General features: G+C 41.8%; 1 protein-coding gene across 4 annotated transcripts in view; it reads left to right on the top strand.

The window, feature by feature from the left end:
* Window positions 1-17927, top strand: part of emid1 (EMI domain containing 1) — a 184793-nt gene that overhangs the window by 40302 nt on the left and 126564 nt on the right. For 3 of the 4 annotated variants that reach the window (XM_057831311.1, XM_057831312.1, XM_057831314.1), the window contains exons 2-3: window positions 2730-2843; window positions 7183-7286. In XM_057831311.1, the coding sequence (XP_057687294.1) occupies window positions 2730-2843; window positions 7183-7286 (218 nt within the window). The remainder of the gene's footprint in view (window positions 1-2729; window positions 2844-7182; window positions 7287-17927) is intronic. The other variant, XM_057831313.1, reaches the window with a different exon arrangement.

Here is a 17927-nt window from a genome sequence, read left to right on the forward strand (position 1 = left end):
TCATCGTTCTCCCATCATTAGCTCTAATGCTATTAGCATTAGGCTAGTTAGCTATCGCTGGCAGGTAAGACTTATGGCAATTACGTTGACGAACGTCGTTTTTCCCGAATACTGGAGGCCGACCAGGGTAAGCTCCATCTCTTCCTTCCAAAATAAAGACTTGAACCAGTCTAAAAGCCGGTTTATTAGTGCCAGCATCTTGGGAAGTCGGTGGTGCTTCGTCTCTTCCCTCCCTGTCAGATGTTTGGTTGGGCTTTTCCAGCTCTGAAGGAGAGGGAGGGCAGGGAAGTCGGAGACGGCCAGGCTATTCGTTGTTGGTCACTTTCCGAATCGGGCCGAATGGTATCGTTACAAAACGGTGACAAACAAAAACGTAAAAAAAAAAAAAAAAAAAAATTGACATTTTTGGAAAATCGGGAGATTTGGCTTTCTAATCGTGAGGCGTGAGCATTGGGGTCAAAATCGGGAGTCTCCCGACCAAATCGTGAAACTTAACAGGTCTGCTTTTGGTGGCAGTGGGAAAGGTGCAGCGACCCGCCTCGACTCGTGTCAATCAACCCGCCAAGCGACCCGCATTAAAATCACCTCGGCTCTGATCGTCTTGCAGTGTGAAAGCAAAACCCCGGGTCAACAGTCAACACCCTAATCTACGTGGTGACGTAGGCTCTTACGTGATGCATCATTACAACGTGCCAGTCGCCTCCCATTTAACACGCCCCACAACCGTAGTTTCGTCGATGCTAACAACAAAGCTAGTAGAAGAAGAAGAATTCACGTCGCCTACGTTGCCTCAGCACAAGCAGAGTGTTGATCCTTTGCTGCATTTCGATCATTTTGAGGGCAGTAAAAAGCATGCAAACGGAGAACACAAACGGGAAGGAAGCTTACATGTTGCTCTGCATTGTTTACTTCCTTGATCTGAATGAATTGTCGACGCGCATTTTAGCGTGATGTCACGTAACCTTACGCACAGCTGAGGAGGGGTGGGGGAAAAAAAAGACACGGCTTTTTTTTGTCAATGGGAAAGGTGCCAAATGTAGGGTGACCATATTTTGATTTCCAAAAAAGAGGACACTCGGCCCGGCCTCCAGATACTTGAATTTTACTCGAAGATCACTCAAAGATGCGTATATCTCCCACTTTTTTTTTACTCAACAGGCTTAATTCTTCCTAAAATTAATAATCAAACAATAAAAAATAAAAAAGAATAATTATTAAAAAAGTAATATAATGCAGACTCATGGAAATGTAGTCCAGTTAATACACACACACACAGTTGGCTATGTGCCAACTCAACATTTTTTAAAATTACGATCACGACAATTGTCGTTGACAAAATGTTATTCCCACTCAATTTTTATTCTCATACAATGTTCTAAATTGTACGCAAACAATAACTGAAATAAACTGACAAGCGATTCAACCAGCATGTTTCCAAACGCAGAAGTTCAAATTCAAAACTACATTGCCCATAATGCCTAGCGCAGCTGAGCTCACTGATTGCTACCCTATTAGCGAATACGGGAGCTGAGGCAAAATCAGACTTTTGCTACAAAAGTTTACTACCATCAGCAGCGCAAAGACGCGTCAACAAACGGGATTTTACAGATTACACCAGTACAAATCTCCGACAGAAGTCAACAGTTGCCATTATATACGTATTTATCGTAAAAAAAAAACTCATAAGCAACACAGCTATTTAGCTATACTAGCATTCAACCACTAACTAACGCAGAAAAATTACAAGACTCATACAATATACTGCATCTCTGTGTACACATATAACCCTATGTACAACAGAAAACACGTGATCAACATTAACAGGAGAAACTTACAGAAAGGTGTATGGAGCCACGTCTTATAGAACTTCTTATTGAACTCCTTACTGTAGTCTGAGCTCTCGCCAAACCGTCAGTAGATGGTGGTAATTCCCCATGAAACAAAGGGTGAACTGCCAACAAAAAAGAAGAAGAAGATCTACTCCTTCTCCCGCCCCTAGTAGTAGGAGCAACGTCAATGCAGGCAAGCGCTGCCCACTAGCGGCCGGAGGAATTCTCTTCAAGTTGGTCCCATAAAAAAAATCATAAAAACCGGACATTTTTGTGAATTTATAAAACCCGCCCAGACAACGAGGATACTGCGTGAAAGTAGGACTTGTCCAGGCAAAAGAGGACGTTTGGTCACCCTAGCCAAATGCCAATTGCTAGTAGGTTGCATCGGCTTGGAAAAAACGCGCGTTGACCCACTAGTTTCAGTGGGAAAGGGGCATAACACTTGAAATAATGCCTTCCAAAGCTTCTGTGGACACAGTGTGGACTTGTGACCTTGCGCTGGCATGTGCTGAAGCACTGTCGTCACAGAATGGGATCTTGTCTGCTCTCCAGGGTGACATTATCTGAAAGTAGTATGCAAATGAATAGACACGAGTGTAAATAGGGTTAACAATGCACCTCTGGATATCTCATGACTGATTAAAAATGAGTAAATGCCACAAAGGGGTTCTTTGACAAAGAAGCTGGGGGATGTGGTTGGGAGTGGGGGGGTTAAATCCAGTGGAGACCACAGAAAAGAAAATGTGACTGTGAGGCTAATTTCTTGCAAGCATGATGTTTTTTTTTCAAGTGATGTACTTGAATTATTTACATCCTTAAATGCTGTTTTTGTGTAACCAAAGGACGCGTATTCTGCACGATAGTCTTCAGCTTTCCTTTTTTTGTGTGTCCCTTTAGAAACTGGTGTCCTCATACAGTCACAAGGACAGTGACTTGCCAGGTGCAGAATGGAACAGTGGTGCAAAGAGTCTACCAGACGTGCCGCTGGCCACAGGGATGTACTGGCGGCAGGTGAGAAGAATAGTGAGAATACCTACCTTAAAGGGATCCTCTGTTTTTAAGACAAGTAATTCTTAAAAGATAAATGTTAGTATCAATTATAATAATTTGATATTACAACCCCTCTTAATGTTTTTGTTTTAATAAAGTTTGTAAAATTATTTTAAGTGATAGGTCGCCATTCTTGTTACGTCGCAGTGCGTGACGTCACTGGTCCCGTTGCCGAAATTCCAGCGTGTCACTCGTTAGCTTTCCCAGCATGTCGTCAGTTCCACCCTTCCTATTCGAACCAGATCTGAAAAGTGAAGAGCAGGACAGCACTGTTGGTCGTTCACAAGACGAGCTTCAGGGAAAAATGCGTGCAGCAAAATACCTGATAAGACAAAAGTTGGGCAAAACTGGTGATGCGAGAGAGTACTGTTGGGAAGTCCTGTTGGGAGCGAGGGGTGTATGCTGTCCGGTTTTATTAGCAGATATTCAAGGTAAGCATATTGCGTTTTCAAACTTATCTCAATATAATTATGTAGATTGTTAGCATCCAGAGCTGTCGTGTACTTTACATACAGTACAGGCCAAAGAACACACCTTGTGTAATCCATGTCTTGTACATTGTAACGCGTGGTAGCTAGGATACGTGTATAAAAGTACCAAAAAGGGGAGAAGCTTCCACTTATGCACATTTATTCACAAAAAGTAATATTTCCACCTTGACCACTCTTCACTCGGGAGCTCAGCAGTACGCACACACGCGTTCCCTGACGAACTCCCAACATTGTTGTAAGGTTCACATCAGAGTCACTGTCGTCACTGTAATGTGCCATAGTGCTTTAATTATTTAGTATGATTTGGGGAAAACTCCCACACAGAATAGTCAACAAAAAAGATGGCAATAGTAATCCAAATCCGCGTTTTTTACTCACTCGAAGATCCAGGAATTAGACCGATACCATGGCAATGTCGCAGCCGCGATTAGGCTGTCGATTCCACAAAATAGACTGATCCAAAAAGCCGCTGTGGGACCGACGAATCAAAAAAATGGACAGATCCGAAACCAATATTGCAGACGCGGTGGGACCGTCGGATCCAGAAAATAGACGGATCCCTTACTTGACTGAGGATCCAGGAAAAATGTTCGGACGCTAGTTGTAACGCGTGGTGGGTAGGATACGTGCATACAGGGACCAAAAAGGGGGAGATGCTTCCACTTATGCACATTTATTCACTAAAAATAATAATTCCAACTTGACCACTCACTTCACTCCCTTTGTTTCCATTTGACTGGAAATTGCATCCAAAAGCAGCACATCGTGGCTTTTTACTTCGCGAGTTTAGGCAGCAATAAGCAATTGTTGAACATGAAGGATACCAATGACGTCATCACTGCGAGCCCGCAAACCATGGCGCCAACTAATGGTCAAAATATGGACTAATTATTATAAAATATTGCCATTGATTTAACATTTTATGTGTTTCTAACAACATATTTTAGTACAAGAGAACAATTGTGATTTATTAGAGCCTACATGTATTTAAGTTAGAGGATCACTTTAACATTCATTTCACTGTTTTTTTTTTTGTTTTTGTTTTTTATTTGTCCTGCTCAGCTTCTTGACATGGAGAATGGGAATCTGAGTGTCCTATTGGTCTGAACAGTTTTAATGTATCACATGGGAGTATGATATACAGGTAGTCCCCAGGTTATGACCAGTGTTGTTAATAACGGCGTTACTAACAGCGTTATTTTCTTCAGTAGTGATTAATCTAATTAATTACTTTTCTCATCTTGGCAACGCCGTTACCGTTACTGAGGCGGGAAAGGCGTGCGTTACTATGTTGGTTGACTGACACGAGAAAAGTCTGAGAAAGACGGACTCACGGAGACGAGAGAGCAGAGCAGGTGTGTGGAGGAGGCAAGGGAGGGTGACGCCGTTGCAAACGTGATGCTACTATGCTAGGTGGCTCCAATAATACCTGACTGTAGCCGATAGCTTACAAACTACGCCCACATGATGCTTCGGTAGATATCACATATATACAGAACTAGATGCAAATGACAGACACGGCTGCATTAGCAACATGTATAATAAAGAACGAGATGCGTTAGTAAACAGCCACCATCTTAAAGCGGTAGACTTCTCAGGAAGGCTCTGTTGTAGAGAACCTTTCTAGCGAACCTATGTAACTTTTTACCTAAAATGCTCCTAAATCGGCAAAACCTTGACTTAAATCTATCTTTAAATGATGAAATAGTTTTAAAACGTACACATAGTCAAAAGTAGACAGAAGGGAACTAATGCAATAACGGGAGCAATTTTAACAACTTTAACGGTGGATTCACAACATTAAATGACTTCCACACATAGCAAAGGTTACTATCTAGTTATCGCAATGTCCGCAATACCTCTGTGTCTAGTTAAGTTTAGGGTAAAGAATTGGGCTAGGGCCAATTATTGTCCCAATAAACCCTTTACCCTTCACATTGTGTGACCATTTTTTTTTTTTTTTTTTTTTTTTTTTTTAAGAAAAAAAAAAAAAAAGATTAACAACACTGGTTACGACGTACCCGGCTTACGTGATTGCAACATTGTGACGCCAGAGTTTCGTCTGCCTTTTTGTCGCTAGTCGTTTAAAAAAAAAAAAAATATATATATATATATATATATATATACATATATATGTATATATATATATATATATATATATATATACACATATATATACATATATATGTATGTATATATATATATATATATATATACACATATGTATATAGATATATACACACATATATACATATATATGTATATATATATATATATATATTAGGGCTGTCAAAATTATCGCGTTAACGGGTGGTAATTAATTTTTTAAAATTAATCACGTTAAAATATTTGACGCAATTAACGCACAATCCCCGCTCAAACAGACTAAAATGACAGTACAGTGTAATGTCTGCTTGAGTAGGTGGATGGCGAAAAGCGCTATATAAGTATAACACCATTTACCATTACTTATTTTTGGTGTTTGGCGCCCTCTGCTGGCGTTTGGGTCCAACTGATTTTATGGGTTAGTACCATGAGTGAGCATTGTGTAATTATTGACATCAACAATGGCGAAATACTAGTTTATTTTTTGATTGAAAATTTTACACATTTTAATAAAACGAAAACATTAAGTGGGGTTTTAATATAAAATTTCTATAACTTGTACTAACATTTATCTTTTAAGAACTACAAGTCTTTCTATCCATGGATCGCTTTAAGAGGATGTTAATAATGTTAATGCCATCTTGTTGATTTGTTATAATAAACAAATACAGTACTTATGTACTGTATGTTGAATGTATATATCCGTCTTGTGTCTTATCTTTCCAACAATAATTTACAGAAAAATATGGCATATTTTATAGATGTTTGAATTGCGATTAATTACGATTAATTAATTTTTAACCTGTAATTAACTCGATTATATATATTACGATTAATTACGATTAATTAATTTTTAACCTGTAATTAACTCAATTATATATATTTCTGCCTGACTGTAAGCTGCCACCCACCAAATGTGACACAAAAACGGCATTTGTTCATAGATAAGCCGCACTGGACTATGAGCCGCAGCTGCCTCCGTTATTGCCAACAAAGGGTACATAACAAAGTATTGAGATGAACTTTTGGTATTGACCTAATACTTATTTTCCACCATGGTTTGCAAATAAATTCTTTAAAAATCAAACAATGTGATTTTCTGTTTTTTTTTCTCCACATTCTGTCTCTCATGGTTGAGGTTTACCCATGTTGACAATTACAGGCCTCTGTAATATTTTCAAGTGGGAGAAATTGCACAATTAGTGGTTGACTAAATACTTATTTGCCCCACTGTATTCTTTATCCATGTGAGACGTCTATGTGCTCCTGTATGGACTGAACCTAGCCTAATTGCATTTTTTTTATTCACTCATTACAACACATTGTAAATAAATCTTTTGAAAAAACAATATGTAGGATGGTTATAAAGCTTGAATAGTCAATCAAACTATCCCCACTACAATACAAAAAAAGCAGAATTGCAATAACAAAAAAGTGCATTTCTCAAACAAAGCATGTCTTCTTTTAGGAAACAGCCACGTTCCAAAAAGAAATGGGATAAATGTGTGGATATCCACTTTTTTTCCCTATGTTTACTTGGTCTCATTGCTCTTCCTCTTCCTTTTGTTAAATCTAGAGGCATTAAAGTGTCTAGTTAGTTGACCAAACCAATCCAAAAGCCTATAGAGATTGTATTATTCAAACTTGTGAAGTAATGTATTGATAACACATTGTTATTTCAATTTTTTTGTTTTGTTTTTCAGCTATAGGACAGTTGTTAGACCTTCCTACAAAACAGTGTACCGCACTGTGACCTCACTGGAGTGGAAATGCTGTCCAGGGTTTAGTGGGACTGCCTGTGAAGAAGGTAAGCCCAAACAGGAAGTCAGAGCTTCTTGACCCAGGAAATGGTTTTGAGAAGGAAGTTAGCGTGATTTATTACATGCTTCAATTCTTGTTTTTAGGCATAGGACTAATAAATCTGAACTGGTGCACTCGTTTTAACAATTATACACTTCAGCCTTGTTTCAAGTGGTAATTCATCAGGTTTTATTTTTGGGATTACAGTAGCTACTTAAAATGAAATGCATGCACGCACATGGCTTTTCCTGGCATAAGCATCTCTGCGCCGACTGTTTAGGTTTGTTTGGGCCAGCACTCGATTGGGCGTAACAAAAATGTTCATGCTTTGTGACGCACAGCATGATAAATATTTACAGTGGTTAAATAGGTCACTTTTTTGTGGTACTGAAAGCGGGGCCTGTTTTTCCAACAAGCGGCAGGTGAGCTCCAAGTGAAAGTCGCAATACAATCGCACCAGCAGACTAGACTTTACTTAACAAAAGCAGAGGAGAGAGGAAATCATCCAATTAAGTTTTAGCCAAAGGAGATTCCCTCAGGTTGTCATAGCAGCAGGGGGCTGTCGAGCCAGCAGGGATGCTAGGATTAGCCACTTAACTGAGCGCCATTTCGGGTGGCTCAGATCACAGACTGCTCTGAGTGGAAGTGACAGTTTCCATTCAAGCTGGCCTTACTCTCTGGCACCGCGGACGCCATCCAGGGCCACCGGCGCTTTGTTCTGTTCCCGTCATGTGAGCAGAACCACCGAGAGGCCCTCCGAACCTGAGAGCGCGCTGCCACCCGCCTCATTCATAGCTTGAAGCCAAAATAAAAGCTGGCCACACGGGCAAAGGCGGACCCCGGTGTGGGCTTAAATCTATTGCCGCTGAGTGAAATGAAAGCTACACACGCAGTTCAATGAGTGCAACTTTGAAAGGCAAGCTCTTAATATCTATGTGGGACTCTAACCAGTGTTGTTTTTGGCAGCCCTTTTAAATTTTGTCTTAGTCTTTTGGACGAAAATACTTATTAGTCTTAGTCATATTTTAAGTCATTTCAATATGTGTTTGTCTTCATTTAGTTTTAGTAGGGTCAGGGCTGTCAACAGACTTGCAGGGGCCCGGGGACAAGAGACCATTATAGGGCCCCCCAGAACCCACCCCACCCCTGTCACCGGCTTGTCACGACAACATACGCAATACTTTTAACGCTTTGCAAGCAATGACAGTGTAGATTTTCAAATTATTTAATTTGAGATGGACAGTTAAATTTAACAGACTGTAATGTGATGTGACACAATATAAACAAACAATTTCCATCTATTGTCCCATGTAGGCTACAATCCAATACAACTGAGAGTGCTATGCCTGCCTGCTAAGCAACAAAACAGTATAACCAAACACCCTGTGCCTGCCCCCTTTACATCCCTGGGGTTATCAAGCCCTCAAACAGTGATGCGCCTAGATTTTTTGACAGTTATTTATAACATCAGTGAAATCCAGTTTTTGAGCAAGCTCATGCTCAATGGAGAGCATGGCTATGTTGTAAAGCCTGCCCTCTGATATGGTGGAGCTTAGGTAGTTTTTTATGATTTTCATTTTACTGAAGGCTCGCTCTCCTCAGAGCTCGAATCGGGCGTTGGTCACGATGATCGAGAATGTAAACATTTAGTCTATGGTTCAGTGTTAGCGGCTGTTGTTCACTTACCAACATCGCCGTCCACAGCCGACTCTAGCCCTGATTCTCTAGCTTCTTGTCCCCCTTTTAAAACTCAATTTTTCCCCTTATTTTCTGCGTACCCGATTTATGTGTAAAAAAAAAGAAAAATATATATTTGAAATATTTCATATTTAATAAAAGTTTTTAAGTATACGTATATCGAGTCGAACATAACATTTAATCAGACAATGATTTAAATAGTTAGATTCTGCAGCTGGGGGTCGGACCGCCAAGGCCCCTGCCTTTGTCTGCTTCCCAACTCCCTACGCACCCGACCCCTTTGGCCTATTCCACAGGTGGTGACCCCATGGGAAAGGGAACCCACTTTGCTTTTTCGGGCTGTGCCCGGCCGGGCCCCCATGGGGACAGGCCTGGCCACCAGACGCTTGCCTTCACGCCCCACCTCCAGGCCTGGCTCCAGAGGGGGGCCCTGTTAACCCACGTCCGGGCAAGGGAAACTTTTTGTATTATTCATCATAAGGAGTCTTTTTGAGCCATGCTTTGTCTGGCCCCTCACCTAGGACCTTTTCGCCATGGGTGACCCTACCAGGGGCTTAAAGCCCCAGACAACGTAGATCCTAGGATCATTGGGACACGCAAACTCCTCCACCACAAATTTAAGGGCCTTTCGGTCCCTGTATGATCGGTGTCAGAGTTTGTTCCGTATTGCCAGCAGTAAGTCGAATTTGTTCCCAGTGAGGGTTGGACTCCGCCAAGGCTGCCCTTTGTCACCGATTCTGTTCATAATTTCTATGGACAGAATTCCTATGCGCAGCCGACGCATTGAGGGGATCCGGTTTGGTGACCTCAGCATTGAATCTCTGATTTCTGCAGATGATGTGGTGCTGTTGGCTTCATCAAGCCGTGACCTCCAACTCTCACTGGAGCGGTTCGCGGCCAAGTGTGAAGCGGTTGGGATGAAGATCAGCACCTCCAAATCCGAGACCATGGTCCTCAGTCAGAAAAGGGTGGAGTGCCCTCTCCGGGTCGGGGATGAGATCCTACCCCAAGTGGAGGAGTTCAAGTATCTTGGGGTCTTGTTCACGAGTGAGGGAGCGAGAGATCGACAGGCGGATCGGTGCAGCGTCTGCAGTAATGCGGACGCTGCACCGGTCCGTAGTGGCGAAGAAGGAGCTGAGCCGAAAGGCAAAGCTCTCGATTTATTAGTCGATCTACGTTCCGACCCTAACCTATGGTCACGAGCTGTGGGTCGTGACCGAAAGAACAAGATCCCGGATACAGGCGGCCGAAATGAGTTACCTCCACAGGGTGTCCGAAGCTCGGTCATCCGGGAGGCCCTCGACATTGAGCCGCTACTCCTCCGCGTTGAGAGGAGCCAGCTGAGGTGGCTCGGGCATCTGGTTCGGATGCCTCCTGGACACCTCCCCGGAGAGCATGTCCCACCGGCGGGAGGCCCCAGGGACGACCCAGACATGTTGGAGAGACTATGTCTCTCGGCTGGCCCGGGAACGCCTTGGGATCCCGTGGCTAGGGAGAGGGAAATCTGGGCTTAAAGCTGCTGCCCCCGCGACCCGACCCCGGAGCAAGCGGTGGGTGGGTGGGTGGATGGACGGACAGACGGATGGTCCTGAGGCTCGGGACTACATTACCAGTTGGATGGTTGATCGTTCGTGGACAAAATTATAACAACCTGCCAGCCTGTGTTGACGTGAGGTATAGACTGATAAGTTGGCCACTTGAGTGACCAAAATGAGGTGAAATTACAAATTATATTACATTTGCTGAATGCTGAAGGGCCGACACAGATTTTTTTGTTCCAAGGAGATACTACGAGGTATGTACATAAAAACAGTTGTCATTCATTATTGCAGACATTGATCGCAATAAAACAGTTAGACAACATGATTCCAGTTCTTGCTTTATTTAAGGTGCAAAGTGAGGCTTGACTGTGCATATGCTGACTGTACACTCAGTGATGTGGTTAAATGGAGATGAGAGTTTTCTTTTGTGTCCGACCATTCTCACCACCCTCTGCCTCCCATCAGTCGACAAACATAAATCAGCCGGTCCAGTGGAGGCGAAGTCAAGATAACATGTCTCTGTTTTAGTTTTGCATTTCCCAAAACCACGCTGAGATAAATGAGGGTGGATAATATGGAATGATGGTGCCATACTGTCATCCAGGATTTCAGGCCTATCACATTCATACTACGAAAGCAAAACATTACATCACATCAGGGTTCATAATCAAGCATGCACTCCTTCAGAGTCAATGCAGGGTAAGATAACACTACATCCGACAGGCACCGGTCACATGTGCTCTTTTTCTGACTGTCTTTACTCTGGCTTTGGCTGAAATTCCAGGCCAGTGCTGTAATTACTGAGTTCTAATTGTTTTCTATGAGGTTTGGGAGATATTGTCTTACCTCTGGACCGGGAACATAATGGTCTTTATCGCTGATTGAGTCCAATAGGAAAAAAAAGTTTGTAGTAAGTAAGTTAAGTATTTGCAGATGGAGGAAATTTCATAGCCTGCCAGGAACAAGGATTTAATGTATGCTCGGTTAGCTTTGGCATTCCACGGAAATAAATGTGTCTTTTCAGATGGCGTATCAGCCAACATACAGTTGGGCAAATAAGTATTTAGTCAACCACTAATTGTGCAAGTTCTCCCACTTGAAAGTATTAGAGAGGCCTGTAATTGTCAACATGGTTAAACCTCAACCATGAGAGACAGAATGTGGAAAAAAAAAAATAGAAAATCCCATTGTTTGATTTTTAAAGAATTTATTGGCAAATCATGGTGGAAAATAAGTATTTGGTCAATACCAAACGTTCATCTCGATACTTTGTTATGTACCCTTTGTTGGCAATAACGGAGGCCAAACGTTTTCTGTAACTCTTCACAAGCTTTTCACACACTGTTGCTGGTATTTTGGCCCATTCCTCCACGCAAATCTCCTCTAGAGCAGTGATGTTTTGGGGCTGTCGTTGGGCGACACGGACTTTCAACTCCCTCTGCAGATTTTCTATTGCCTGGCACGGCCAGACTGTTCTCCCTGTGTTTTTCAAACACTGAGAGTATAGTCTGGGACCCAGCCCATTAACGGCCTCTCGAGCAAGTACAAAATCAATCGACAGATCAGATTCGTTTATTTGCGTGACGTGTTCTTAACGAGCAATGTCACTCTTCCGCGTCGGAAGTCGTCTCCACAACAACACAGATGGCGAACAGAAGAGCCGAGAATATGTTCCAATCCACGGTAAAATCAGTTTTAAATTACCAAAAAAGCATCGACACAAGTCACTGACAACAGTCTGTCTCGCGCTAGCCATGTTGAATAAACTCCGCTCTCCTCGTATGTTTACTTCCGCGCGCAAGTCCCTCGTCCCGCCCGTCGCTGATTGGTCCACTGCGCTGTCTGTTTGCTGTGGCTTGCTCCACCCTGGAAATTTTATCCGCTTAATGGTGGCCAGACTAAATAGCTGGAACAGCGGTGAGTCTGGAGTACCAGGCTAGATTTTCGATGGGGTTAAGACCTGGAGACTGGCTAGGCCACTCCAGGACCTTGAAATGCTTCTTACTAAGCCACTCCTTTGTTGCCCTGGCTGTGTGTTTGGGATCATTGGCATGCTGAAAGACCTAGCCACGTCTCATCTTCAATGCCCTTGCTGATGGAAGGAGATTTTCACTCAAAATCTCTTGATACATGGCCCCATTCATTGTTTCCTTTACGCAGATCAGTCGTCCTGGTCCCTATGGAGAAAAACAGCCCCAAAGCATGATGTTTCCACCCCCATGCTTCACAGTGGGTATGGTGCAATTCAGTATTCTTTTTCCTCCAAAAAAGAGAACCTGTGTTTCTACCAAAAAGTTCTATTTTGGTTTTATCTGACCATAACACATTCTCCCAGTCCTCTTCTGGATCATCCAAATGCGCTATAGCAAACCGCAGACAGGCCTGGACGTGTACTTTCTTCAGCAGGGGGACACGTCTGGCAGTGCATGATTTGAGTCCTTGGCGGCGCATTGTGTTACTGATAGTAGCCTTTGTTACTGTGATCCCAGCTCTCTGTAGGTCATTCACTAGGTCCCCCCGTGTGGTTTTGGGATTTTTGCTCCCCGGTCTTGTTATCATTTTGACGCTACGGGGTGCGGAGGGAGTTGAAAGTCCGTGTTGCCCAACGACAGCCCCAAAACATCACTGCTCTAGAGGAGATCTGTGTGGAGGAATGGGCCAAAATACCAGCAACAGTGTGTGAAAAGCTTGTGAAGAGAAAACGTTTGGCCTCCGTTATTGCCAACAAAGGGTACATAACAAAGTATCGAGATGAACGTTTGGTATTGACCAAATACTTATTTTCCACCATGATTTGCAAATAAATTCTTTAAAAATCAAACAATGTGATTTTCTGGGTTTTTTACCACATTCTGTCTCTCATGGTTGAGGTTTACCAATGTTGACAATTACAGGCCTCTCTAATATTTTTAAGTGGGAGAACTTGCACAATTATTTGCCCCACTGTAAATACCAAAATTAGTCCTCATTAGCAGAGAAAATTGTGTTGGTAAATAAAATGAACTTTTGAAGTTTTTAAGTGTAGACACCATTAGCAATAGCCATGCTGCTTGCCAATATTCAAATTTATCTGAACATTTATTTTCTCTTGAGACCATGACTATCAGTGACACTTGATATCTTGGTCGTGATTTGTCATATTGACGGGAGCAGTGTTGTTTTTGTTAGCCCTTTTAATTTTTGTCTTAGTCTTTTGGACAATAATACCTATTAGTCGTATTTTAGCCATCTCAAAATGTTTATGTCTTTATCTATGTTGCTGTTCGTTGACGAAGTATTTTCGTTTTCGTCATCTTTGACGAAAACAACACTGGACGGGAGCCATCAGAGAAACCAATGAACCTTATATCACAGGAGGGGGGCTACCATGATGCACAAGGCATATGGGGAAATGTAGGCTTGAATTAACACGGCTGTCAAAGCTCAACCGCGGGGGGTGGGGTGGTGGGGGTACCCATCAAGACATATCTCGCAGCCAATGCGGAGGCGGCGGTTTTTGAGATGCAATTTGCGGTGTGGCCGGGAGGCTGAGGCGCGTTGTCTTTAATAAGCCGCGGAAACTTAATCTCTATTTTCACAGCTCAGCCCGGCCTTATCGCGCTCCTACACGCTAAACCAAGTGCTTTAAACATAATTCAGCCACACTTAGCGAGGGAATAGTGGGAGTGAGCAAGGATGTTATTATATGCGAGTGTCTTGTCTGCCAAAGTGGGCATGCGGGTTTGGATACTGGAAGTTTTGCCTATGAGGATTTGTTCAGTGAAAGATGCAGCTGTTCAGAAGGATTAGCTTCGGCGAGGTGTCAGACAGGAGATGCAGCCTGAGGTAAACAAGAGCGGGTGATCTCCTTTCTAACTCCTCGTGCAAACATTTTAAATTTGTAGCAAACTACTGACAGATGTGGCTGCCAGAATTTTACTATTGCTGAGCTTTGCTGTGGTTAATACAGACCGAAGACCCGCACAGTGGATTTTGGGAGAAGGCCCTGACTGACACTGGAGCCTGTTCGTATGGTGCCGCAAAGAATTCGTCTACTGTACGATGTGAATTTCAAAGTGTTTTTGGTACAATAAACTAGTCCGATCATGTCTTTTTGCTCCCGATCCGATCCCAATCGTTTTAGCTTGAGTATCTGCCGATCCCGATATTTCCCGATCCGATTGCTTTTTTTTTTGCTCCCGATTCAATTCTAATTATTCCCGATAATTTTTCCCGATCATATACATTTTGGCAATGCATTAAGAAAAAAATGAATAAAACTCGGACGAATATATGCATTCAACATACAGTACATAAGTACTGTATTTGTTTATTATGACAATAAATCCTCAAGATGGCATTTACATTATTAACATTCTTTCTGTGAGAGGGATCCACGGATAGAAAGACTTGTAACTTTAAATATTGTGACTAAATATTGCCATCTAGTGTATTTGTTGAGCTTTCAGTAAATGATACTGAAGGCCATGCCCAAATGCATGATGGGAAGTGGAACCATGACTGTGCGTTATGCTACCAATTGATATATCTTCTCTGCGTTGGGAAATAATGTTAAGAAAAAGATTAATTGCTACCTTGCTTCCCCACATTGCTTCCCATGATATTTCTAATCATAGGGAGAGGGATTGTAAGGCCTTAGCCAATTAAAATAAGGCTCCAAAGTCTGCCAAAATTCACTCTACTCATTTTACGCTGCCTTTTAGCTCTCTATATAGGCAAAACGGCGCCATTACAGATGGAGCGCGACAATGCGTGATTGGGTTGTGCAGCGCATGCATTAATTGCGTTAAATATTTTAACGTGATACATTAAAAAAAAAAAAATTAATTACCGCCGTTATTGGGATAAATTTGATAACCCTACCCTAAGCCTAAACTATAGACTCTGGATAAGTGTAACATATTATGTCTGTAACGTTAAATACAATTAGAAAACGATTCAATTAAAAAAAAATATATATATATATATATATATATATATATATATATTAAAAAAAGGCATGGCCGATATTTTTTTGCCGATTCCGATACTTTGAAAATGACGTGATCGGGACATCTCTACAATAAACCCTTTATTAATTATTCGAAGTTGGTCGCAGCGACACATGCAGCCATCCAACACCGGATTTAGGTTGAATTGAAATTAGCCACTACAGCATTGGCGCCATAGTTCACAATATTTACGTAAAATAAATGCTAACTGCACGTTTTTTTTTGCTTCTAACCAAGAATCAAGACGGTTTTACGTCCATATCTATTGAGAGATTGGGGATTTAAGCATTTATTCACAAGATTTTTGAACTGAAAAAGCTCTTTGTTTAATAAGGCCGCCACTACATTTGTTTACTGACTAGCATCATAGTAGTTCGCAATGTTTACGTAAAATGAATGCACGTTTATTTTACTTTTAACCAAGAATTGAGACTGTTTTACGTCTATATCTAAAGAGAATTCGGGGTTTTAAGCATTTATTCACAAGAACTTTCAACGGAAAGAGCTCTTTGTTTACATAAGGCCGCCGCTACATTTGCACGTGCATGGCCGTCAATGGCATCGAATTAGAAATTAATGGGCAACTTTTTCGCCCCTTGTCGTCATGAAATTTTTGATGTGTAAATGTGATTTGGTCAAAATCGTAGGACTAGATACATTTAAAAAAAAAAAAAAAAAAAATCCAAAGTCAGCGTTTTGACGGGAAAGGTAATTTGTTGAGGGACATTCGAAAGATTCACTGTGTCACGAGAGAATTCCGGACATTTCGGCATTTGGACGGTGTCGCTAGGCCAAACGGTTTGTGCTGTACGGCATGCCCAAAAAACGGGGAGAATATGATTAATATACAAATAAATCATAAAGCTGAGGAATTGTATATGATAGAAATTGGGTTGATCGCTCCGTTTTTCAGAGGATTGGAATCAAGTGAAAAGGATTGGGTTTTTAATGTAAAAAATATACTTGTTTTTCTGCTTCTTGCTCATACAGCCTCTCACCCTCCTGAAAAGCAGTGTGACTAAAGTTTTTTTGTTGGTCACCAGTGCAGCTGGCGTTTGTGCCGTAAAGTTTGTTAAATAATGGAGAATACAGTGCCCTCTGGTGGCAGTTTTGGGTCTGTCTGGACTGTTGCCTTGTATGATGCCTTGTATGATTGAGAAGCAAACTCAAACGTCTGACATGGATAAAGGATAGCTGCGCTCTGGTTTGTCTTACATAAGGCTGTAAGTTGTTTCAGCTAATATGTTTGTGTATGCATTTGTAATTAAGTTTACAGCTACAGTTGGTGGAGTTACGTGTGAGCGATTTGCTATGAGAATAGTAAATACCTTAGCATTCGTAGCATTTAAACCAGCAGACTTTTGTTAGGCTAATTAGGCTAAATTAATCTACTAAAACGATCTATAATAAAGTAAAAAAAAAATAAGATACTGTGAGGTACAACTGTGCGACAAAAAAAAAAAAAATGACTGGACACAAAATAGCGGACGAGACTTGGGCGTCATGAAGTCAAAATCGCGAATATGTTGTAACCCGGGGACTAACTGTATTAAGAAGCAAATCATCAAAATGCTAGACAGTCACTTAAAATGGCTGTGACAGCATAAAAAAATCTTAAATTGCATTATTATATGAATTAGAATCATATTTTGAGACGATTCGACTATATACAACAATTTGGCAAAGCGCAGATGACGAGAAATTTGTCTTTTAATCTGCCGGTTTGCCCCGCCTGTCATCATAGCGCTCTAGCGTCCTCAGCTGGATGATGACGTCGGTAGTGTAATGATTTCAGCTGATTTAGAATCCAGCCCATTGAGGGGGAAGATTCAGAATGGGGAAAATGCGCCAGAGAGCAGCAAAATGTCATCATTGTTTCAATCTCTCTACTCCAGTCTCTACGTCTATTTTTACAGGATATTGTTTTTATCTAAGTATTTTTCCCCAATGGCTGAATAAATAGTATTGTCATGACAAATAACAGTCTTGTGCTAAATGGACTATCAAATATAAAAATGCATTTATATTCAGTACAACAGAACAAAATTACTGCATAATGGTCAAAACTGCCCACTTCATAATCCTCCCAAACGGTATTTTATGCCACCGGAGTTAGTCCGGTTTTGTCATTTCCCTGCCCCAGGTTCGTAGAGCATAGACAAACCAGGAGGCGTGACAGCTAGCTGAAATGCTAACCCGAACCGAGTGATGTTTCAAAGTCTATTCTCAGCTTTTGAAAACGAAAAATCACACAAAACCACCCTGGATCATGTCACATGGCAGCGTAAGCCGAGTATAGCGCTCTCTCAGTGGGCACGCGAAGAGGACCAAGCGGGTTTGCGACAAGCCGCCGGTCGAGTGGCCTTCTCGGTGGACATGCAGCATTGTCAGCCACAAAATGCAAGCCACCTCCTTATT

This window comes from Corythoichthys intestinalis, chromosome 3, assembly GCF_030265065.1.
Source record: "Corythoichthys intestinalis isolate RoL2023-P3 chromosome 3, ASM3026506v1, whole genome shotgun sequence".
Lineage (NCBI taxonomy): Eukaryota > Metazoa > Chordata > Actinopteri > Syngnathiformes > Syngnathidae > Corythoichthys > Corythoichthys intestinalis.